This window comes from Neovison vison, chromosome 7, assembly GCF_020171115.1.
Source record: "Neovison vison isolate M4711 chromosome 7, ASM_NN_V1, whole genome shotgun sequence".
NCBI lineage: Eukaryota > Metazoa > Chordata > Mammalia > Carnivora > Mustelidae > Neogale > Neogale vison.
This window is the reverse complement of record NC_058097.1, coordinates 199,278,999-199,303,749: the sequence shown is the minus strand read 5'-3', so window position 1 is coordinate 199,303,749 and position 24,751 is coordinate 199,278,999. Positions and strand designations below refer to the sequence as shown.

Here is a 24,751-nt window from a genome sequence, read left to right as displayed (position 1 = left end):
GCACTGGGTACCTTGGCCTCTTAGAATGAAAGTGGCGCTGCTTGGGGTGGGGAGAGTTGTTTTTGTTTTTGTTTTTTTAAAGATTTATTTATTTATTTATTTGACCGAGAGAGATCACAAGTAGACAGAGAGGCAGGCAGGCAGAGAGAGAGGAAAGGAAGCAGGCTCCCTGCTGAGCAGAGAGCCCGATGCGGGACTCGATCCCAGGACCCTGAGATCATGACCTGAGCCGAAGGCATCGGCTCAACCCACTGAGCCACCCAGGCTCCCCATGGGTGGGGAGAGATTTTAATCTTTTTTTTTTTTTTTAAAGATTTTATTTATTTATTTGACAGAGAGAGATCACAAGTAGGCAGAGAGGCAGGCAGAGAGAGAGAGGAAGGGAAGCAGGCTCCCTGCCGAGCAGAGAGCCCGATGCGGGACTCGATCCCAGGACCCTGAGACCATGACCTGAGCCGAAGGCATCGGCTCAACCCACTGAGCCACCCAGGCTCCCCATGGGTGGGGAGAGATTTTAATCTTAAAGATTTTTATTTATTTATTTGACAGAGCAAGAGAGCACAAGCAGGCTGAGCAGTAGAGGGAGAAGGAGAAGCAGGCTCCCCGCTGAGCAGGGAGCCCAATGTGGGGCTCGACCCCAGGGTCCCAGGATCATGACCTGAGCCGAAGGCAGATGCTTAGCTGAGCCGCCCCAGCGCCCCTGTGAAAGCATCTTTGCTCTGATTCAGGTGCCCCTGGGATGAAGTCAGTTCTCAACAGCCTTGGCGACTGCGCAGTGGGCCCCACCCCCTCACAGCGTCACAGCCCCCAGTGCCCGCCCTCTGCCCCACGCCCTGAGTTTCACTCACCCATGACCTTGAACATACTGTTCAGGTGGTCAAGCACCTTTCCCTGCCCCGGCTACCTCCCATTACTCTTCGGAGTCTCACTGAAGAAGCCCCAGGCCGGCTGTTGCTGCTGCCTCCCCTCCCGCCCCCTGCGCGTCCCCGGAGCTTGGCCGCTGGCCTGCTCAGCCTCCGTGTCCTCTGCTGGATTGTGGGTTCCCAGGGGCCAGGACCACGTCTGCCTCAGTGAGTGTTACGTCCTTGTACCGTATGCAGGACTCGCGCGTCGTAGGCGTTTGTGGAAGAGGGTCGGAAGCGGCTGCCAGAACGTGGAATTCTGGCCTGAGCCCCAGCTGAAGCAGATTTGGGATGCTGCGAGCCTTTTAGAATCATGCCAACCATAAATCTGAGCTGGACTGTGAGCCGGGCCCTTTCCCTGCTCCTCGTGCACCCTGGAGGGACAGAGGCTTTGGATGGACTGGCTTCTGTGAGATGGAGGGCATGTGTGGAGGACCCACCGGTCTTGAACATCTGCCCTTTGAGGTCTTTTCCACAGAAGACTCCAGGAGGCAAACCCTTTCTCTTCCACCGAGCCCCCTAATTGCTCCCCCCGACCTCTGCACATTTTCTGATGCTTTCTGAGTTCCTTGAGTGTGGCCTTTGCTGTTTGTCACCCGCCCCCCAACAAGGGGTCAGTGAGGGCCGCTCTATCTGGGGAGCGTGTGGTCTAGGGTAGCCCAAGGCCAGGCCGAGAGCCCGGGTGCCTGGTGGCCTCAGGCCGGCAGAGGGAGCCCTCGAGCCAGAAGCCTGGACCTCGGTGCACCTGGGAAACCTTGGAAGGGGTCCCTGGGCCACCCAAAAGGAAGACCAGGCCCAGGGAGCAGGGCTAGAGCAAGGACACCAGGTCTGGTGGACCCAGAGTCTGTGAGCAGATGGTGGGGGGGCTGGCTCCCCACTCACCAGCTGTGTGACCATGTCCTCATCTGTAAGATGGAGACAATTCTCGCTGCTCCCTTGGCGCACACTGGGAGAAGCCAGCTGGGCATCTGTGGGGACCTCTCTGCCAGTGCTGAGGGGCAGGGGGGGACACTGTGAACAGGCACCAGATCTGCCTGGTTCTTCGGCTCTTTGAGGATGTTTGTCCTGTCCCACGTGTCCTGCTGCCTACAAATAACCATGGTGATGACATCACCCATTGAGGATGTAACTGGGAATGTAATTCGTCCAGTGCCACCCGCCTGTTTTCCTTATGTGCACTGAGTCAGCGCGAAGTTACTCCGTAAGGGGCCTCTTAATCCCCAGCCTATAAACGAAGGAATCAGGGACCCAGAGGTGCGGACACATCCGGAAAGGGGCAGAGTTGCATTCTGAACTCAGGTCTGTGGTACCCGAGAGAGGCCCTCTGTCTCCCTGGGCCTCAGTTTCTCTCCTGAACAAAGAGGGCCGGGCCGGATGGTCTAGGGGCCTCCTAGCTCCAATCTCCCCCACCCCATAATGTGCCTGTGGGAAGGGTGGACGTGGAGGGCCGGCTCACATCCTCGGATGAGGAGAGAGTCCGGGTGAGGAGGGGAGAGACACAGGGGCAGGAGAGAAGCCCCCTGGACCGCCCTTCTCCCTGCCCGTCTTGACGCTCATTCCTGCCTGCCTCATCCTACCCCTACAGCGTTTCTGAAGGGCCTGAGTGACAAACAGCGGGAGGAACATTACTTCTGCAGGGACTTCATCAGGCTGAAGAAGATCCCGACCTGGAAAGAGACGGCGAAAGGTAGGCCCTGCGCCAGGGAGGGGCAGGTGGCCATTTGGTGGGTGGCCTCATCAGCCCCGTGTGGCGGGTGCCTCATACCGACCACACCAAGAAGAATGGCAGCAGCACGCACAGGGCGCTTGCTGTGTGGGGGGCACTTCAGTTACGAACCGGGTCTGAGGAGGGTTCGGTTTTTATCCCCATTGTACTGTTGGGTAAACTGAGTCTGGGAGCCCCGACCTCACAGTTGTGGGAAGTCCTGCACACTGCAGGCCTGACAGCCCATCACCCAGAGCGAGTTACTTCATCTGCCTAGGCCTCAGTTTCCATGTCTGTAGAATGGGGTTGGGTGACATTAATCCCGTGCCTGTGCTTAACCTCGGGAAGGTTCAAGGCGACCACGGGTGTGCCTCGAGCGAGAGGTGCGTGATCATTGCGGATGGCCAGTGCCCGTGTCACCAGTCCCCTGCCTCTGGAGGTGGAGGGGGGCGGATGGAGGTCACTGTGCAGTGAGGGCCTCTCTCTGACCCCCGTCCCTCGGCCTCTGCTGGTCCAGGGGTGACCGCGAAGGTGGAGGAGCCCAAGTACAAGAAGGACAAGCAGCTCAACGAGAAGATTTCCCTGTTCCGAGGCGACATCACCAAGCTGGAGGTGGACGCCATCGTCAACGCCGGTGAGTGGGGGCGTCTGGCCGGCCTGAGCCAGGGACCTGGGTGGCCGCCTTGTCACCTTTGCTCCAGTCTGCTGAGCCAGGCATGGGGGGACGCCACCTGGCTCCAGCGAGGCTCGGGCAGCTGGAGGCGGAGGGCGTGCTGGCGCCACAGGAGCGCATCCTGTTGGCTGCACAGACTCCTTTCCCTTGAAACCCTGACCTGCTATGTCGGGGGCGCCTTGGCCGAGCTGCCTTGCTGCTCGGAGACCCATTAGCGGCCAGGAAGGAAGAGAGCGTGGCTGGAACTGTGCCGGGCTGCCCTGCCAGGAAGGCGGAGGCCAGAACAGGGCGGTTTGACCCCAGGGGCTGCAGACGCCCCACCGCCACTCCCCCTCCTCTGCCTCCTGCCTGCCATGCCCCCCCTGCAGACCTGGCACAGGCCAGGGGGTTTGTCAAGGGAAAGGTTGGGGCAGAGGCCCTGGTGCCCAAGGCTCAGCTTCTTGTCGGGGCTCCGGCTGGCTTGGCAGTTTACTGTGATGAGTGGACGAACCTCTTCTCTCCCCTCCTGGGGGCGGAAGGAAGATGGGTGCTCTCTTCCCAGACTGCGGTTGTCTGGCCAAGGTCAAGAGTGGGTGTCAAGGGACATCAAGTCCACCCGGTACACAGGCGGTTCGTGGGACAAGGGCCCATGGAGGCTGAACCCCAGCCCTTGCTCGCCTGCTTACCAAGCTTCACGGAGAGGAGCTTCCATAGAGAAACGTCTGGAGACGTGGGCAGAGCCTCTTATTCTGGGAAACCTCGTTTTGCTGCCACCTCCCCACCTGTGCAGTCTCAGCACCTGCCCCCTCTCCCCCAGGAGCATCTCAGATCTCCTCCTCCTTGTCCTTTTCCTGGTGACCATTGTGTCTGACCGCAGTGCTGGCTAGGGGAAGACCTGTCCTGTTGTTGTCGAGTGCCCCTGGGACCTGGCGGAGCTGATGTTCCTCCTGGTAAGGGGCTGGGTTTGTGGGACCTGGGGAGACAGAGCCGCTCGGCCTGCCCCAGGCCTGCTTGTCGTGATCCGGGTTGTGTTTCTGGCTCTGCATGTCTCTGCCTGTTTGTGCGGTCACACAGGTGTCCCCTTCCCCCCCATTGCCCGTCTTGGCGCACAGGTGACCAGTGACACAAAGGCAGGAGTCCCGACTTAGGGTAGAGGGAGCTCGATCCCCCTTGGGTTTCTGCTGGTGCTCCTGCTGTGTTTCTCTTGGGGCCAGTAGGACGGGGTGGGGGGGTGGCTGCTAGCAGGCCTGCACTTCCAACTGGGGAGATGTGAGGTTGAGACAAACCACTTTGGGTTGGCAGATGGCTTAGTGGCCCGGAGGAGAAGGGCCCTCTTGCTGTCTGGCCCCAGGAGGGCTGGTCTGGGGTGTGAGGACCAAGCCTTGGAGCAGTGGCTGAGGATTCCACCCTGCAGGCCTGTGGATCTGCTTTGCTGCATGCCTGTGGCTTTGAGGGTCAGGGGCGAGGGGAGGAGAGGATCCCCTGCCTATAGTTTACTTGATGAGCGGCAAAGTGGCTGCAGGGAAACGTGGGGCATCTTATCAGCCCCTTCCCAGCTGGGCGGGTAGTTGACAGGCCAGGAGGGAGGGATGGAGACCAAGGTCGTGTGTCAGTAGGAGCAGGGCGGGGGCTCCGAAGGCTGCCTGTGGAGCTGTGGGTGTGATTGCTGGCTCTTCTGAAGTGTCCTTGCGCCTGGCCAGGCTCCTGAGTGCCGTGGCTGTCAGCCCCTCTCGCTCTCCAAATAGCACTTTGGTCCTGGCTGCATTCGGCGGCACTGGGCTGGGGGTGGGAGCGGTCGCAGCATCTCTCTGGGGACCCGTCTGTGTACGTGCCTGGGCTCCCGTCTCTCCTTCCGCAGGATGCGGATGGTGGACAGCCCCCTCGCTGGGTTGCCAGGGGCATTAGGGACCTCAGTGCCAGTGCGTAAATTGTGATGCTCGTGCACCCCCCCACCCCCCCCCCACCCCGGCATGAACCGAGGCCTCTTCCCCTGCCTCTGTCATTCATTGCTGCTAGAATCCATGCCCCAGTCATCATCCAGGGTATCAACCCTGTCCCAGGAATGCCAAGGGAGCCTGGGTGCCTCTTGCCGAGAAGCAGCTTTCATCTCTCCCTGCTTGCCTCAGTTTATTCAGCACTTCTTGGAATGTTTTCCTGGGGTCTCCCTTTTTTCTAGAGTCTCATGGCAGGGGGTACCCAGAACCGGTGTGGAACCCCAGGGAATGTCTGAGGCAGGCTCCGCATGGGGGGCTCCTGCACACAGCCGGCCTCCCCTCTGGGTCCTCCCGAAGATCTTTTCCTGGCACCGGTGTTCCCCGGGGCCTTGCCACTATTCAGACCGCAGGGGTCCTTGGTAGTCTTGGCCTGGAGCCCCTCCCCCCAACACAGAGTCCTCTGGTTTCCTCCCTGGCCCCTCCCCCTCGCCACGGCCTTGGCTCAGCCCGGGCCTGCCGCCCACCAGGGGGCGGCAGAGATCGCGGTTTCTGCACCCGGCGGCGCCCGTAAATCAGCCTGTTTATTAGCAGAATAAAAGTCGCGGCAACGTGGGGCTTTTCGGGGCTGCATAAATCTGGTCTGTGCCTCGTGAAACCCATATGTGCTTAATTCATATGTAAAGTTTCAAGCAGGAAGAGAATACGTGTCCATTAAATTCTATTTGACTTGATTATAATCATTAGCCATGAATAATTGCTTCTCAGCGCCGACCGCGGAGCCACCACAATGGGGAAAAGGAGCGAGCAATTATAGCGGGGTGGGAGTTTTTACATTTTTATTTTTGAAGCTAAGGCCAGTGTTGGTCCCGTGGGGTGCGGTGTGGGTAGGACTGGGCTGGGGACTTGAGGTCAGCTTTGGACTTTCTGGATTTTGCGTGGGGGGCGGTAGTGGGGAGGGTGTCTCTTTTGTCCCTGTGTACTGGTTGGGGGTGGGGCTGGGCAGGGCAGGAAGGTGCTATCGCTGGCTGGGCCTCCCTCCAGCAGCGACAGGGGAGCAGGGAGGGACCTGCGAGGTAAAACGGGGCAGGGGGGCGGTGGTTGGGATCCCCAGAACTCCCACCATCCTGCAGAGCTGTGGGCTTGGGGTGTCTCCCTCCTCTCTGCAGGCTTCCTTCCCACGCATTGGGGTTGGCAGGGGCCTGCTTGCTTCCTTCCCTGCCCACTGAGCCACTCTGCCCAGGGCCCCTGTCAGGACTTGGGGCGACCAGGCTGTTTACCAGCCGGTCCTCTGGCTTTTGAAGTCCAGGCCTGCTTTTTACCCCACTCTGTTGGTATTTGAGACACGATTGGAGCGTTTGTACTGTGGTGGTGTCTGTGATGGTGGGTGTGGGTGTTGTGATGAGAAGTATGTTGTGTAGTATGTGGAGGGCCGCTGGGGCAGAGAGTGCTGTGGAGGAGTGCCGGGCAGGTGGGTGGCAGGGCTGGAGGTCACATGGGTAGGATCAGGCCTCCCCAAGCACCCGGGTATGGCACAGGCAGCCTCAGGCCCACCTTGGCTGTGTTTTCACGGGCTGCTGCCCAGGCTGCTTGCTCGGGCAGTACCCAGAGAGTGTCAGGCTCCCGCCATCTGGTAGCCAGCCATGGCTCCTACCCACGGGGGCACGCTGCATCCATCTTAATTAAATCGGGCTGCCATGCTGGCAAGATAAACCGGGGAGCCCCCTGCAGCCCCCGGTTCTGGAGCAGAAGATTCTCAAGGGCTGTCCCTGCAGGTTGGCCTATGACGCCCCCCTCAGGCAGTGTCTGGGGCCAGCCGTGCCTGGCACCTCCGCCAGAGACAGCTCAGGTCTGGGATCTGTGGGTCTCCACCTGGGGAGGGGGGTGCCTCAGCTTGTGGAATGCTTCCATCTTCTCATTGCCATGGACAGGGTGGGGGGGTGGGGATGACCTTGACTGGACCACTTCCTTGCCCTTGAGGTTCCCAGCTCACCAGGCCTGTGCCTGTGGGTCCCTAGTTTTCTGCAGACTGCTGAGCCCCGGGCAGGACATGTCTCAACACAAAGAAAGACCCCCATTCTTGGCCAGCCCCAGGGTCCCACTGCTGACTTTGGCCTTCAGGGCATAACGGGACAGAGCAGGGATGGATGTGAGACTTTGTGAGGACAGAAGGAATCTTTCCCTTTGAAGCCATCTCTGGCCGGCGAGTCAGGGCTATGGCACAGAGACCAGGGGCCGATTGGAATCCCAGCATTCCTGATGGTGGCCTGGTGGCCTCCAGCCAGGCGGCTCCAAGCCTGTTTCCTCATCTGAAAAAGGGAGCATCCTCGGCCCTACCCAGGGTGGGCGTGAGGACGCCAGGAATTCAGGCCCATCCCGTGCTGGGCCCTGGGCCTGGCACACAGCGAGCCCCTAGTAAATTGTTATCAGGAAGTCAAGTGCGAGAGCAGCTAAGTAGAATATAATGTGACAAAGCCCTGGGAGCGAGGTCTGAACAAAGTGGCATGCGACGCCGCAGGGACCAATTAATTCTGCCAGGAGGTGGCGCGAGGCAAGGCAGGTCAGCGAGGCCTTTGAGGGGCCTAGGCGGGCACGCCAGGACGTGCAGAACGGGTGGGGAGCCATGTTTCACGGCGACAAGCTGGCCTCGCTGGGAGTTTTGAAGCCACTTACTTATTTAAAATAAGGCGTGAAGTGGCACTCTGTTTCCCTAAGTCTTGGTCTTTGATTTGTGAAAATCTGCCAGCCTCTCCTCGCCCCCTCCTCCTCGGGAGCCAGCCCGGTGCTCGCCTCCTTCCTTCCTCTGCTGTCTGGGCCCCCCCCCCCCCCCCCGAGGAGCCCAGCCCCAGCCGTCCCTGGGCCACCGCTGGGAGTCCGTGATTTAGAGACCGCCTTGATGGACTAGCGAGCAGGAGGGGCTGAGGGACGCTGGCTGCCTTGTGGGAAGTGAGCTGACGCTAAACTGTCGCCGTAAATCGCTTTATCTGTCACTTCGGATTTAAATGTGTTTGCTGAGGCTTGCCGGCAGCCTCTCTGCAGTTGGGGGGGGGGCGGGTATGGGCCGCCTGCGGGCAGCTGGGCTCTTGCTGGGCCTGAGGCCCCTGGGGGCACACGGTGAGAACCCACCCCTCCCTCAGCGCCCACCCTGTGACGCTGACCTCGAGGCATCCTTGAGGCAGGTAGGTTCTCAGTGATCAGACCAGGGCAGGTGACTGCGGCGGGATTTGAACCGGTGTGCGGCCTCTCCTTCATTCGGCGAACCCGTTTGGCGGGCCTGTTTTGCGCCAGGCATCAGGCTAGGCCCTGGGCTATAAAAGACTCACTCTGGAATGCCCACTGTGAGGTTGAGACCCGTGAATGGAGAAGAACAGCAAAGTACATGAGGACTGGGAGTCCTGCCTGCAGAGTGGGGGAGACAGGAAGGCTGCCTGGAGGAGGCAAAATGGAGGCGGTACTTGTGCTGAGAGCGGAGCGCCGACTCTCTCTCTCTCCCTCTACAATAAATGAATAAATCTTAAAAAAAAAAAAAAAAAAGGCGGGGTGAGGGCACTTGGGTGATTCAGTCAGTTGGGCGGCCAACTCTTAGTTTCGGCTCAGGCCAAGATCTCGGGGGCCCTACACCGGTCTCTGCACTCATCGGGGGTCAGCTTGAGATTCTCTTTCTCTCCCTCTGCCCCTCCCCCTGCTCATGTGCACACATACACTCTCTCTCTCTCTTTCTCTCTCAAATAAGTAAATTAATCTTCAAAACAACAACAACAAAAGAAGGGGGACGTTGAGTCAGAAGTTGGAAGAAGGCATTCCAGGGGCAGAGCGGGGGGAGCCCTTGCAGGGAGGGATGAGGCAGGGCCTGTGGGAGGCGCTTGGGGAAGCTCCGAAGGATTTGGAACGAGCCTTGGCCAGTCCTGGGTGAGGGTCTCCTTCCAGGGCCAGGCTGTACACACTCCCATGCCACCTCTCCTGGCCTCCTGGTATTATTACATTAGCCCACAGTGCCAGTGGGGGAAACTGAGGCTCAGAGATGTGAAGTAACTTGCTTAATGCCACACAGCTAACCAGTAGTGGTGCTGCAAGGGGAGATTTGCCAGACCCTAGAGCTTCCAGGTTATCCTCTTTTTTTTTTTTTTTTTTTTTAAGATTTTATCTATTTTTGTGAGAGAGAGGGAGAGCATGAGCAGGGAGGAGAGGGAGAAGTAGGTTCCCTGCGAGCAGGGAGCCCGATGTGGGGCTCGATCCCAGGACTCTGAGATCATGACCTGAGCTGAAGGCAGAGGCTTAACCCACTGAGCCACCCAGGCGCCCTGGAAATCCTAGTATTTTTGAGGGGGGGTGGAAATACCTCATCTTTGTTCCCTTTTCTCTTCAGGTCAAAGAGGTGCGTTGTCACCTGTGGGCTGTGGGCTCCTGAGGTCTGCGTGCTGGACCTGTTTCCCAGCCCCTGTACCCACTCCGGACTCACCCCCTGGAACCTCTGGTTTGAGGCTGGGGGTGGCTTGTTATTCAGTGTCTGAGCCAGGGGCTGCCCCCCCACATCACCTCATTTCTGAGGCAGGAACTAGTATTTGCCCCATTTTACAGACGAGGAAATTGAGGCTCCGAAGGGGCCCTAGTGCTGGTAAAAGACCGAGCCAGGAACCAAACCCTCACCTTTCAGACTTGGGGTTTGAGGGGGATGCTTAGAAGCTCCCTCTTTCTCAGAAGCTCCCTCTGCTTCTAGTCTGGAGTGAGGGGCAGAGCGGATCGGAAGGCCAGCAGGGAGGCCTGAGGTCCAGTTGGCCCCCTCCTCAGAACACGTGAGACAGTGCCAAGGCCTAATTTCCACCACTGGAAGAGGAGGGCGGCTTATCTCCACAAGGTCGAGAAGCGGTTACATAAATTCATAAATGATGGATCCCTCCTGAATTATTGAGATTCCCTTGAGGACTCACAGGGCCTGGTCCAGCGAGCTGAGCTTGGCCAGTGAGCAGGACTCAAGGACCCTGGAAAGCTCCTTCTACCCCAGGGTCTTCTGCCAAGTCTCCTGTGTATGAGCCAGATCTTTCCTGTCCTTCCACAGGGAGCACGAAGGCAGGCCATGCACCCTGGACCCGGTGACCCTTTGTCCTGAGTTTCAATGAAAGTGTGTTGAATAAATGACTATTTGAATGCCTTGGAGAGTGGGTCAGACAGAGGGAGGGATTAGATGTGCCAGGGACCCCCCCCCGGGCCTCCTCCTCCCACCCCAGCCCGGACACCACTCGGCCCCTTATGGCTGGTCACAGATGCCAGGGTGGAAGGGAAGGGGGGTCTATTTTGCATGTGAGTACACAGTGCGGCCTGCTTGTGAGGTTCCCAGCTCTCTGTGAGTCTCGGTATGACCCGGTGCCTGCCCTCAAGGCATTTGCAGGCTTGGACAGGAAAATGGGAGCGTATCTTAAGCCCAGAGGGGGACAGTGACCTGCTCAGAGTCACACAGCAGGAAAGTGGCAAAGCAGCCCTCCCTGACTCCCAGAGCTGGGCCCTTCCTCCCTGTCTTTTTTCTCCCCATCAGGACAGACACAAGGTCAGGAGACACATGTCAGGGCTCCATTGCCCACCCACCCTCTGCCGAGCGGCTCCTCCCTGTCCTTGAGGCTGGCTGGCCCCAGCGCCCGCACCTGTGTGCCTGCCTGTGTTCCCAGCGCGCTCTCGATCCTGAGCACTGAGCTGAGGAGGCCGGAGCTTGTGGGAATGTGTGTGTTTTGAAATTAATGGGGACCATTAAATTGGCCAAGCATGAAAAGGGCTGGATCTGCAGCCCTTGGCTTGCTCTACCAGAATGCTCCGCCAGCGCCTTGGCAAGAGGCTGCCCAGCCGGCTTCGGGCCTCTCCAGGAGGCTGTGGCTTGCCTGCCCGTTCGACGGATGGTCCCCTGTGTCCCTGAGGTGAAGGGGTATGGATGCAGCCCGTGGAAGCCACGGACCCTCCCCAGGGACCGGGGCCCCTTCCCTTCCTCTCCACACCCAGCTGTGCAGCCCGAGCTGTTTGCAGGGGTGCTGGGTTGAAGCTGTTCTCTCCAGACCCCCCGGGTGGGCTCATACCTATTCCCAGCTCTGACCCTGGGGCCTCCTGGCTGAGGCCTGGCCCAGCCCTGGGTAGAACGGGGAGGGTGGTCTCAGGACATAACATGGCCTGAAAGAGAATCCACAGTTCAGCCTGTCTCCTTGCGCCCCACTTTCCAGACCGCCCCCCACCCCCGGCTCTTGCGGCCATCTCAGGGCCCTGCGGGGGACTTGCCAGCCTGGGTATGGGTCTCGGCTCCACGGCGTGCAAGCTCTGGGACCTTGGGCCTGCCATGTGACCCCCAAGCCTCAGTTTTCTTGTCTGTATCGTGGGAAGAAAAGCACAGTCAGTCCCAGCTCCTGGGGTTGCTGGGAGTTGGAAAGGAGACAACGCGACGTCCAGGATAAAATAGAGTCTGGAAATGCCCGCTCCTGCGTCGGCTGCTGTTGTGGTGGTCTGGGAGGGAGGGCTGCTGTGACCCGCTGGATGGGGCCTGCCGGGCACCTGCTGCTCACCAGGGCTGGGGGCAGGGCATGGCTGAGGGTACCTCCTTCTTCTCCTTCCTGTGGAAACTGAGCCCCTCCAGGGCCCGGGGTGGCTGAGGCAGGGGTTCTTCCTGATTTGGGGTTTCCTGACCGTGGGGTACAGGGCAGAGGGGCCAGGCTCCCCCCGTCTTGTGGCAGGGCCATCAGCGGGGAAGGGTGTATGTATGTCCCATGGGCACCGCCGGTGCGGGACCGGGCCTGGGGATGTTTCTCCTGGAGCAGGCTGGTCCCCGAAGTGCTATCCCAGTCGGAGCCAAGTGGCCATGGCGGGCCCACGCTGGCAGGGCCGGAGCCTCCCCCAGGACCCCCTCAGCCTCCAGCCTTCCGTTCCTCTCCCTCCTCCGTCCAAGCTCACCCTTGGGCCTCATTTCTTCATTTTGCAAGTTGCTTGTCCGGATGCTTCCTGAGGCCCTGCTGGTGGGTGTGGACGTACGTGGGGCCCTGTCCCGGGCTCCCGTTCCCTGCTGTCTGGATGGATCGCCCATTGGGAAGGTACAGCTGCCCCTGGGGAGGGTGGCCAGGCTGGGGCCAGAGGCCACTTGTGAAATAGACCGGGGTAAAATCCAGTTCCACGGACCGCTTCTCTCAGCTTCCATGCCCATGGTGCGCCCTGCCGGAGGAGGGGGAAGGGGACCTAGCGGCCCTAGGGGCTTGGGGCAGGGTAGCGGTTGTTCCAGCTATACCGTTAGGTGGGGGGCCTTGGGGAGCCCCTGGGGGGTGGGCACCTGCTGTCCCCACATCTCCATCCCCGGACAGGGCTCTGCACGCGGCAGTGCCCACCCGTGGCAGTGGCGGCCGAGGTCCCCTAGGTGGAGGCAGGCTGCCCTGGGGGGGGGATCCCCTGCTCCCCACGCGCCCCCCCAGGCCAGGGAGGTAACACAGCTCTTTCTGTCCTAATGGGGTGTTAGGAGACGGAAGCCAGTGAGGACTCGGGTCCAGGGACGTGGAGCGGGGTCCCGCAGGCGTCTGGGGGTGGTGGCCGGGGCGCTCGCTGGGCATTGCCCGCTCCTCCTCATTAAGACCCCATGCGCTGCACCCCGCTCCGGGCAGCAACAAGTGGTCCCTGTACGCGGTCCCCACCCTCCTCCTCTCCATCGCTGCTTCCTCTCCCTCGTCGGACATTGTAATTGCCATAAAAATAGGAGCTTAGCTGTGGAGTAGCATGTGGGGAGAGAGAGGCCCGGCTGTCAGCCATTCCCCTGCCAGCAGGGCTCGCGTCTGTTTTATTATTGCCGCCTGGCTGTATTTCACGTTCGGTTTAAACATCATCAAACACCACGTCCCTTTTGAAAAGCAAGAGCTACCTTGCTGAGGATGTTGAGGAGAAACAGGAACATTAAAATCTACGAAGCAAATGGCCCAGAATTGACATTTGCGACGGGAGCTTTGCAGCTTTGACTGTCAAAGGAGCTAAATCCCGTCTGGCAGCCTGCGGGGAACTTTCCGGGTGAGGGTCACGGGAAGGTGGGCCGGGCTGTGGCTGAAGCCTCGGGGCTTGGCAGAGAGGGGACCCGGGTGCTGTAGGTGGGGTCAGGGGACGATGGAATTCTGTGGGTCCCCTGACTGTCTTTCCCGCCTTCCAGCCTTGACCTTGACTCAGTCTTGTCTCTGCTAACAGGGCAGGCAGGCAGGAACCCACCCCCCCATCCCCACCCGCCCCACCGCCCTCCAGGTGCACAGAGCCAAGTGCTGGACTCTGCTGCTCAGGGGTGGGAATCTGGACATGCCAGGGGACAGACTGGATAGGGCTGCCATGGCCACTTGTGAGCTCTTGTGACCTTGACCAGGATACACCTCCCCTCTGAGCCTCAGTTTCCTCATCTAGAAACCCAGGAGAGTCCCATCCCCGCCCAAGGTGATGGAGAGGATGGAGTGGGATGTATGCAAATGTGACAAGTCGTTGGAACTCAATAAATGGTGGCTGTTATCACCGAGGAAGTGGGCGTTTGAGCTGCAATTGATTTTTAAAAAATGTTTAACCCACCTATTTCCACTGAAAAATAGGTACAATAAAACCAGGGAACCGTTAAAATAGGGATAAACAGAAACAAGGGACACGGGGGACACTGACCCTGGGGCTCTTGGCCACACCTGAAAGCCTTAGGCCTGGATGACCTTGGTGTGTGCTTTCCACCCTGCAGCCTCTGGCCCTGTGCCTGGTTGTGGGCCCCTGCTCAGCCCTACCACCTGCCACTCGATGCCGGTGTCTGGTCTACCGAGAGACCCCGACTCGTGCCCACTGTTCTATCTGATGCTCTTAGGGGCTGCTTGGGGCAGCTTGGCTCCTGACATCCACCCTGGCCCTGCCTGGTTGACACCTCAAAACTAGGCTGAACAAGTCTATTGCTGCTGAATGTGAAAAGTGGCTTTGAGCTTCCTGGCAGCCAGGGCAAGATGGGGAACAAGGTTTTAGCTTCTATAACTTCGATTAGCAATAATCGCGCCTCGGATAAACCTCATTGGCCACTGCACAAAGCTAGCTTCTATAACTTCGCACTTGGAATCAGTTTATACTTCAGCTTAATGCCCCTTTCTGCTCCCCCTTTTTCTCCATTCTCCCCTCTGTCACCTATACCAGTGGTTCTTTATTTCCCCCGCGGACACTGGGTACCTTGCTCCGGAGCCCAAACCTAACTTCGCTCTCCAGGTCTTTCCGGTACAGCTTTGCTTCAGACTCACGAGGCCTGCCCCCCTGCCCTCTTGTTTGTCACTGTCCATTCCCGTGTTAGCCAGCCTGGCCTCTGGGCCTTTCGCCTTGCCAGGGCCCACTGGGTCTGCCTCTGCGATTTCTCTCGGATGAGCCAGTGACTAATAAGGGTTGCCCCCAGGGGGCCAGAAAAATCTTTCCCTCCTTAATATCAGAGTTTAAAAATGTGTCACCATCGATTTGAGGAAAGACTTGTTCCCGCTGAGAAAAGCGGCCGGAGATTCGTCTCGCCTCTGGAATCACACGGGCAGCTGCATAAATTCCAAAGCCACGGAAACGCTCTCCATGCAAATGCCGCCTCTCAGCCCCACAGCCAGCCCCAGAGCCTCTTGGAGGCCGCCGCCACGCTCCCGTGGGCTGGCACCCCGGTTCCCCTGGTGCCCCGCAGAAACTCCGGGGCCCCTTTGCAGGGCGGCGTCCCTGGTTAGAAGATCCTTGCTTCTCTCCACATCCTGTGGCTAAGCTGGAGGCTGAGCTAATTCCATGTCAGGATGTGTTTTTGATCCTGGAGGAGAAAGAGGATGAGGGACTTCTGAGGGGGGTCCCCGCAGGCCCCCGGGGGGGGGGTTCCTCACTTCCCCCCGCCTGTGGATCTGTGGGTCGTACAATGGATCTTCCCTGAAGGTGGCCCTTTAATGCCTGAATGCTGTGTCTCCCGAACTTGCTTCATCCTCGCCTGGAAAGACCGCTGGGGTCATTTGGTCCTTCCTGCTGCCTGCGGGTGGGCCCTGTCCTCTGCGTCTGCCCCTCTGTGCTTTGCCCTCATCCCTGACCCAGCCTCCTGTCGCCCCCAGCTTCAGACAGCGGTCCCACCCTCATCCGGCAACTCTCTGAGCCGGGTGTGTGTGTGTGTGTGTGTGTGTGTGATCGTCATCCTCCCATCTGGGTTGGGGGAGGTGACGTTGGTGTCCCCCCTTTCCAGGCTGAGCAGCTGCAGTGCAGGACTGTAGAGGGACTTGTCCCCAGGCTAGTCGGGAAGCTCGAACCAGAGCTCGCTCTGCGTCCTGGTACTTTCCACTCTGTCACGTCGCCCTTGAATTAGTGAGTGAATGAATGAATGAAAGGGAGTGGGCACGTGGTAACCACTTAGAGTTCTAGGTGTCTCTCCGGTTGGTTGGCCCAGGGTGGAGGGTGATTGGAGGGCGTGGGGCGGGGAGCTGAGCCAGGCCCCCGGAGGGACTCCAACCCCCTTATTATCCAGGGGTCACGGTGGCTGCCATCCAGGTGGTATCGTGTGCACTCTGGAAGGCTTCCGCCAAGGACAGGGCAGAGCCAGATGCTGGGCTTGATCACTCAGGCCTCCCACCAGGCCACCCTCGGCCGGGGGTTCTCGCCCATTCTGACCACCGTGCGGTGACCTTAACCAGCTCCAGATGGTGGCCCGAGGTCTCCAGTCTGGCCCTTCTGCCAGGTGCTTCATGGGGGTTGAGCGAGCGGGTGGCGTGGGGTGCCGCCGAGTCCTTCCTTCCAGGCTTTAGGGGAGCCGGTGCAGCCCCGGGCACGGGCGTCAGAGAAGGGGTGAGCTGGCAGTTTGCAGCTTTCTCCCCACCGGCTGCTGTGGGCCCCTCAGAACATGTGGCCAGTGGCCATTTACCACCTGACTGGAGGAGGTGTGTGGGCTGGCCCCGAGCTGCGCCGGCCCTAGCTGCGGAAGGGCCCACGAGGGCTCCTGGCAGCCACCACGCCAGGAGAGGAAGGGCCGGACTCTTCCTGGCTCCCTAAATGTTTTTGCCTTTATAGGCTTTGGAAATCAGCTTTATGGGCCCTGTCATTCGTCCGCTGAGACACGGAAGGCACTGGGGACAAAAGAAACCATGGGGTTGCTGGTCAGGTGATGGAGGGCGAGGGGGTAGGGCTCAGAGGTGTCTTCTCCGGCCTGGGTCACTCTTTAGGAACCGTCAGAGCTGGGAGGGGTGCAGGGATGGTGTGAGCCAGAGGGAGCCCTGGAATTCTGGTGGGAGGGCTGGCCCGCGGCTTCGGGACCTGCCCCTTTGGTGGGATGGCCCCTGCTGAATGGCCTGGAATGGTGGCAGTCATCCCTCCCTCCTCCACGCCTGGCTACACCTGCTGGCTCCCCTCGGTGCCATTAGAAGCACCCTGCCAGCCGCTGGCAGTGTAGGCTTCTCAGTGTAAGTAAAAAATAAGCCCTTTGGGTTTTGCCAGCTGAGACACGGGCCTGGCAGGGACTCCCACCTGCAGAAGGCGCTTCATCTTCTGACAAAGTTGGCCATTTGGGAGCTGGATGAGTCTACAGATTCAGTGGGAACAGCCAGGAACCCAGGCAGATCTTTCTCCCTTTCCTGGGCCCGAGGACCCTGGAGGGAGGCCCTGAGGGTCTGCCCCAGGAGAAGGCTGCTTTTCTGCTTCTCTCTTAATATGTGAAGAGCTCCTACAAATCAATAAGAAAAATGGGCAAAAGATGGAGACCGGTGATTCCCGGTAGGAGAGAAACAAATGGCCAGTAAACAAGCGAAAAGATGCAGAACTTCGCTAGTAATCAGGAAAAAGGCTAATTGAAATGAGAGACATCATTCTTCAGCGCCGGAGAGGCAGGGGCTGGGAGTCCTGAATCTCGCAGGTGCGGGGCTGCGTCGGCAGGAGCCGGGGGCCCCTCTGGGGCTCACCCCAGCGGCTTGTACCAAACCAGCGCAAGCTAGGAGTGTGGGAATACTTGCTTTAAGCCAGAAAACATGTACAACTCTCCGCTCCAGTCTCAGCGGGGTCCCCACCACTGCCTGAAATCCCTGGCTCACCCTCCCCGGTGGGGGCTCCCCCCTTCACCACCCCCTCCAGCTCCCTTATCCCAGGTCTTTCTGGCCCCGCCCCTCACAGCTCCTTCCTGCTGCAGCCTGTTGGACCTGGGTTACACCTCCCGCCCATGCGCCCTCTGTAGACAGTGGTTCCTTCAGTTCTGTGCTCCTTCATTCGTTCAGGGGGCCCTCTGTGCTGGGGCTGCAAGGGAGATGTGGCTTAGGCATCTGGAACAGCTTTGGGGACCGGACGCTGGTGCCGACCTGTCCAGAGGGTCAGGACGGGGGAGCCAGCCAGAGCGCCCAGACTGGGGCCTAGGGGTGGCTCAGCTTGCTGCACTGGGAGCAGGGAGGCCAGGGGAAGCTGGGGGTGGCCCAGACGCCCTTTCGCAGCCTGCCCTGTGAGGGCGGCTCTTATCTGTAGAGTGCAGCGGGCCGGACCACAGCAGGGCTGCCTTTGATGCAGAGCTCAAGGGGGAGAGTGCGAGTCGAGTGTACTTCAAACGGCTTTGGTCCTGGGAATCTGGGTCTCCGAGTCCTTGAAGCATCCTCCCCCCTACCCACCCCTTGTGCACCTCCCTGGGCAAAGCCGGCCAGCAAGAGAACCCCGGGCTCCGGAGAGACACTAGCCTGGACCTTGTCTCCCGGGATCCTTCCCTTCCTCTGCTCTGGAGGCCCAGCCTCCTACTGGGCTTTTCTTTCTCGTCCCCAGACTGAGGTGGGCACAGCCCTTCTGCCTTCATTCAGAGAGTATGGGTGATGAAGACCCAGTCCCTGCCTCTATGAGGTGCTCAGTGTATAATGAGGGCAACAGAGTTACAGCACAGGCTGTCAGTCAGTGCCTTGATGGGGAATTCAGAGCGCAGTGGGCTGGTCAGGGAAGGCTTCCTGGAAGAGGCCTACATGGCGAGGCCTACTTCCCTGCCTCAATTTTCAGTGGTAGCTCACTTGTGCCTTTTCCTCCGGGCTCACAGACCCTCCCTGCTGCCACTCAGGCCTCTTCAGGGAGCCCTGGGGGCCAGGATTTGGGGCAGTGGGAGGAGCCTGGACGGACCTGGTTCCAGTTATAACCTGTGCCACTGTGGCCTTGGGCCAACTCCTTTTATGTGGACCTTAGTTTGCTCACTTGAAAATGTGGATAAGCGAGGATGGGACACAGTGACAGATGTCTGGTCCCTGGCACCATTGGGCCGCGCTGCCTTACCTCTCACAGATGGGCACCCCTTTAGGAAATCCCCCTTAATTATGAAGTTCCAGATCTGGGCGGCCACCCGAGAAGGAAGCACATTCATTAGGAGACCCAGGCACACAGCCCGGCCGCGCCAAGCATCTTTCCGCGCCAGCTCCCGAGGACCAAGGCCTCGCCGAGAGCGCACGCCCTGCATCTTCCTGGTGACAGCTTTCATCTGCGGGCCCCCCGGGGAGTCACTGACTGGGGAGGGCCTGCTCAGGGATCCGCCATCCCCAGTGACAGCCCCCCCACCCCAGCCCTTCACCCCAGGCTTGTAATCTCAGCTTGAAGGAGGATTCCAGTCCCTTTCTGCCACCCCACCACAGCTAATCCATTTGCCAGGGCCCCGATCCAAGAGAAAGCTAATTAAAGAATTTCTGCTCTTGGCTCAGCCTGGACTTTGAAGATTCCCCTTGGTCTTCCTGGAGTATCTGAAAACAGGTGGAGAAGGGGGGTGGGTGTCAGAAAGGGCATCGGATAAGCCCCCTGTAGCCTCCTTAATAGGCTTAATCCCCCCAAAGCCAGCAGGCATCAAACAGCCCTCCACCCAGCACTGCAGAGAAGGGGCTCAGAGGACGATTCAGGGGTCCTTCCTGACCCTGTGAGCCCCAGACCACAGAGGGCTCCCCATCCTGGCTTCCTGGGAACGTGAGGTCATGCATTCCCCTGGGGGGATTCGGGAGGCCCGGGGAGGGGCAAGGCAGGGCATGAAGCCCTCACTGCTCGCGCTGCTCCAGGAGCCTGTCCTGCCTGCAGGCTGCTGCCGCCACTGGCCCGTAGCTCAGGAACACTCAGGAACGTGGGCTCCCTCCCTCCCTGCCCCTTCCCTCTGCTGCCCAGTGTGCCCCCGTCTTTCCTTTCAAGGCTTTGTTTCCCTCTCAGAGATTTTAATCAACCAACCACAAATATTTATTCAATACTTACCAGTAGAACGAGAGCTCCATTGGGCCGGGATTTTTGGGGTCCCCCTGCAGTGCCCTAATTTGGGCAGGGCCTGGCCCACCGAAGGTGCTCAGTAAAGGCTCAGTCATGGCGTGGGCTGTTAGGTCCTGAGACAGAGGTGGTCTATACTGTCACAGAGCTTACACTATTGCTGCTGGCAGGGACTTTGGGGGTACCCCTGGGCTCCTGGATCTTAGAGCCTGTCTCCCTGTCACTCTGAGCTTTGGCCAAGCCTGATGTGACCCTGGGGAAAGTCAGGGCTGTCGGCTGGCCCTCCGGCCCCACACCCTCACCCCCTCCCCAGCTCCAGCTTCCCCAGTTTCCTCCATAGCACTGGCAGGGGTGGGGGCGACAGGGAGCGTTCAGACCCGCAACTCCTTATGTAGGGACTTTGCGGGGCCCTCGCCCGCGTCACGGAAGTAAAGATGATAAAAATCTGCCACTGAATTCTGGGTGGCAGTAAATTACTTAACACCTGAAACAGGTTGAAATGTGGCCACTGTGGCTTTTAATAAGCCCGTCTCTGACGCAGCCGCTTCTGCGAGGAGCCGGCCGGGTCTCTTCTCGAGGCATAATTTCATCGCGGCCCAGGCTTGGCAGCAGTGCAAATAAGATTTCACTTCCCCTGTAAATCTCGGAGGGGGAGCGCCGGGATTTCATTTGTGCTGTCAGTTAGTAGCTCGAGAGAACCTATTTACTTTGCCGCGGGAGGAGAGGGTCCTTCAGAGGCGCCGGCTGGGGCGGTGGGCCGGCGGGGAGGCAGGTGCGGACAAGTGGGCCTGGAGCATGGCGGGGGGCGGGCGAGGCAGCCAGCGTCGGGGCCAGGCCAGGAGCCTGCCTGGTTTCGGGCGCCCAAGGGTCGATGAGCACGCACTGCCCAGACCCACTGCAGGGGTATTTTGGGGTTGGCTGGGTATCCCCTGCTCCGTCTGGGACCTCCTAAGTGGGGTGCTGAGGACTGGCCACAGAACTTGGGCGTGGGGATGTGGTTTGGGCTTTGATTGCTTTTTTTTCCAGGATGCTTGGTAAGGCCCCAGGTACAGGGTGGGATCCAGGTACAGGAGTACTGGCCACCCTTTTCCTGTCCCGTTTGAACTGGAACTTTTAGTCCTGCGTCTGACCAGTCAGGTGGAATTGGATGTACGAAGTCCCTTGGCCACAGGGCAGCCATCTGGGGTCTTTCCCCATACTTGCCGGTAACCTCCGTGTATGTGAGTCCTGAGAGGTCTTCGGGGAGGAAAGGTCCAGAAGCTGCTTGGTTGGAGCAGAGCAAGGCAGGTGCTGAAGAGGGGGTGGTGGGGGTCCCGTCTCCCAGGGTCCATCTAGAGAGCTGACAGGGAGACAGGTGGGTCCCCTCCAGCACCCAGAGCTCATAGCCCTTCGAGGGACTGGCGGCCAGCTCTGCCTGCTCTCCTGTGAGGATGAGGCTCACGGCCCCTCACCTACTCCTCGTCAGAAAGGGTTAGTTATGATTGGAAGGTCTTCTTTCCATTGGCCTGAAATACAGATCCTAGAGCCTCCGCCATGGGTCCTGGTGAGTCCCTCCTGTAACCCAGCCCTGTCCGGATTTCCACCCTGGAGGGCACTCACTACAGCCTGAGGTGCCCTCATCCCCTTGCCCTGTCCCTCCTGAAACTGAACACTTGGGTCAGCCTGACATTTTCTCTAGCGGGTTTCCAAGAACATCTGCAGACGGTGGCTGTCTGTGGAACCCAGTCTGGAAACCCTAAGCTCCTACCCCGGCTTGGAAAGAGCCCTGTGGCTGTGCTGGGTTTGGGCGCTGCCACTGCATATACAGAGTGAGACGAGCCAGGGCAGGCCCGTCCGGGCCTCAGCCCCAGGCCCCCACTCCCCTTGCCCTCCTGGGGCAGTGGGAGGGGTGGGGGGGGAGAGGGAAAAAATAACACCGTCAGATTACTGGGACACTGGGGCTATGGCGAGCTGCCCCTCCTGGGACTCCGCACTGATCAATAGATCCACCGGTTGATTGATTTACTGGTGTTTATTGACTCATTCCTTCACTTCACGCTTATGGATGCCTCCTGCGTACCCAGCAAGTGTGCTCGGGGGACCTGAAGGGGTGGCTGGCGAGACCAGCCAGCGAGGGAGGTGCTGGAACCCATCACCCCAGCGCTTTGGGGCTGGAGGGGACAGCTTTTCCAGACACAGTGCCCGAGTGGAACTTTCCAGGGCCTTCAGGGGCACCTGAGCCCAGAAATCAGCCAAGGCACAGACCAGGAGCCCGAGTCAGGGCAGGCCTACCTGGGAGATTATCAGGCATGGCTGGAGGCTGGGCCTTCCTAAGCTTACAGAGGAGCCACACGGAGCGTTCAAAGCGGGAGCTCCGGAATTGGACCTGTCTTCCTGCCCCCCTGCCCCAGGCCTTCTCTCTTGCTCTCTCTCCTCGTCCGGGGAAACACTCCCAGGGGAAACATGGCTCCCCAGAGAACGGGTCTCATGTCGGTAAGGGCTGGGTGGCTCTCCTGTGCCCCCACTGTGTACTGGGGCCTAGGCACGGTCAGAAACACACTTGGCCCTTGGCCAAAGGCCACATCATGGGCTGCTCTTTGGAGGGGTCTCTCTTGGCTGGCTCCTACCACAGTGGGAGATGAGGACTAAGAGACGACGAGGAGGGACAGGGATGCCTGTGTCACCCGGCCCAGCCAACCGCCATCGAGGCATGTCAAGATATAACTTTGCTTCCTTGGAATATGAGGAAAAAACTCATTAACCCACATCCAGACACACAATCAGATCTAAGGCAGAAGTAATGAGTTCTTATTTTATGTTAAATTTAGCAGAAACCACTATTGTTCTCACGGAAAATAATTTTTTTCCTTTCTCCCCCATTGGGGTATGAGTTATCATAGAAGTCTTAGAGAGTTGTGAATGTGGGGGCGCATCTAGGCAGGGGTGACCCCCACCTAGGCCCCAGCATATACTGGGGGCGTCTGGGTGTCTGGGCAGGTGGGGACGAACCCAGGCTGGTGTGTGCCCAGTGGAGGAACAGCAGGGTGTCCCCAGCGCCCATCCGGTTCCAGCCTTAACCTAGCTGCCCACATGGAGGCCAGAGCCCTCATGGGATAGCCCACAGCTCCCATTAACAGCCGGCTACTCTTGGAGTCGGCCTTCAGCTGTAGTCTACCTTCCCAGGGCCTGTGGGATGGGGTCTGAGGTCCCTTTGCCCTGCTACAGATTCATGATTCGGATCCTGATCGTGCCCTGGGGAACTTACCCCAGGTTCTCTGTCCCAGCCGGCCGCTGCTCTGTGCCGGGGCGTGGTGTGGGCTCCACAAGGCAGAGCTGAACCTGGGGGTAGGGGGCCTGGGGAGGGGCTGCAGACACCTGGCCCCGGGACGCCGGACCCCCAAGCCGAGTCAGCAGCCGAGATGACTGTAAAAGTTAAATCTTTCTATTTATTTCAAGAAAGGACAAGGAAAGTGGACTTGGACATTTTATATGAAAACAGACAAACAGAAAAAAGGACCAAATAGTTAATCACATTCATCTCAACATTGAAGTTTCAAGGCACCTACAGGAAGGAGGCCAAAGGGCGGTTCGCAGTGCACTTTGGTTTGTGTTGTGGTCGTGGTGGGTGTTTGGGTGACTCGGTTTCCCGAAAACCCCCGTCTGGGGGTGAGGTTGGGACTGAGGCAGGCGGGACCCCGGTCTCGGACGGCCGCAGGCCGCAGTGCGGGGAGTCCCGTCACTCAGCCCCGGAGATTGCTTTACCCTTCTGAGGAAGAGGAGGAAGAGAGACCAGGAGCGGTGTCCTGGTCCCAGGGCTGGCTCTGCAGGTGGGGAAGGTGGGGGCCCAGCGGCGGAAGCTCAGGGTAGTGGCAGGAAGTCAGAAGGGGCCTTGGTCATGGGCCCGCCCTCCCTGAGCCCTCGTGTGGCCGCGAACCCCGCCTTGTGTCCCATCCTCCAGGGTCGGCCAAGAATCCCTCCCTGGCCTCCTCCTCCTCCTCCTCCTCCTCCTGGACCACTGGGAATGGATCCCACGGAGCGAAAGCCGAGTGGCTCCAGAAATCTTTACAATACCAAATGAGATACAACCTTTTAACGTCAGGAGAGGGAATTGTCATCGGTGACTCTTAGCAAACAGTCACTCTGCGGTGCTGAGGCATGGGGTTTCTCTTAGTTTCCTTTCTGCCTTTACCTCCCTGTCCACACCTGCCTGGTGACATTCATAATTAGCGGGCATCCGCTCCTGCCAGCCGCAGCGCACAAGGGCGCCAGAGCCCAGGCTCGCCTCTGTTCACAGCCCCGCGGCCTCCCCCAAGCCTCCAACGCCCTCTCTCTCCCTCGCAGATGACAAACCTCCAAGGCTGGGCTATTTGGCTTCCTCCCCACGGCTCTCAGCATCTCTTTATGAGCTGGAAGGCACCAGGGTCCTCCAGCCAAAGAATTCCCCCCACCCCAGTCCCGTGCTGCAGCCTGGCACTTGGCTCTGGATGCCAGAGTGGGTGTCTCAGCTGGGTTGGGTTAAAAAAAAACAACAAAAAAAACCTAAGGCCAGTTTCAGGGTGCTGTGTCTTCTTCATGGGTATCCAGAACCTTCCAAAAACTAGACCAGCCAGGGTTGGGTAGGACATTCTGCAAACACGCGCCCTGCAAGGGGCAGAGGAGAGGAGCCCAGGGGGCCCGGCTCCGGGGAGGTAAGCACGGCCGCCCTGTGTTTGCTTTAGCTGATTGTCGCCCGGTCGCGTTGGTTTTTCTGTCTTGAGGAGAAAGCCTGGTTAGTTCCTCCAGGTCAGTGGCTGGGGGGGGCGGTGGGTGCAGCAGGGTGTCTGGATGGGAGCATCAGGCAAGGGGAGACACCCAGGTGTCACCTATGTGAGGCTCTGCTCGGTGAGAGGAAACCGAGTCACCGAGTCAAGCCGGCTGTGAGAGCTGGCCCGGTGGCCGGATGCCCCCCTCAGACTCACAGCTGGTGATCGGTGAGGCAGGTGCGGTATGGGAGGGAGGCCATTGCCAGCACATCCGCCTGGGACCTTTGCGCTGAGCCCGGGGGAGGGAGCAGACAGCAAACGGGGAGGACAAGACTCAAAGGGAGGCTCTGAGAAGAGAGAATGGAGCACCCCTGTGTGCCAGGCGCTGTGCTGGGCCTCGGTGACCGGGTGCAGAGGAGCATGGGGACCTGGCATCTCGCCAGCTTGGCCACTCACCCTGATGGCCCTATAAGTGATTTTGGGGTGATGACAGCCAACCCTTCTGCAAGGACTCCACAGACTCTGGCTTTTGGGTTTTCAGGTGGGGGCGGGAGTGGGGGGCAGTGTGGGTAGGTGTGGGAAAGACGGCCCACGGCACCGTGGTGGTCGCAGGTGTCTGAGGGGTTCGCTTTGCTAGGAAGTGGGGGTCCGGT

General features: G+C 59.5%; 1 protein-coding gene across 1 annotated transcript in view; it reads left to right on the top strand.

Annotated features, from left to right (window-relative positions):
- MACROD1 (mono-ADP ribosylhydrolase 1) overlaps window positions 1-24,751 on the top strand; it is a 141,307-nt gene that overhangs the window by 8,581 nt on the left and 107,975 nt on the right. The window contains 2 exon segments of the mRNA XM_044259548.1: window positions 2,488-2,589; window positions 3,125-3,241. Of these exon segments, the coding sequence (XP_044115483.1) occupies window positions 2,488-2,589; window positions 3,125-3,241 (219 nt within the window).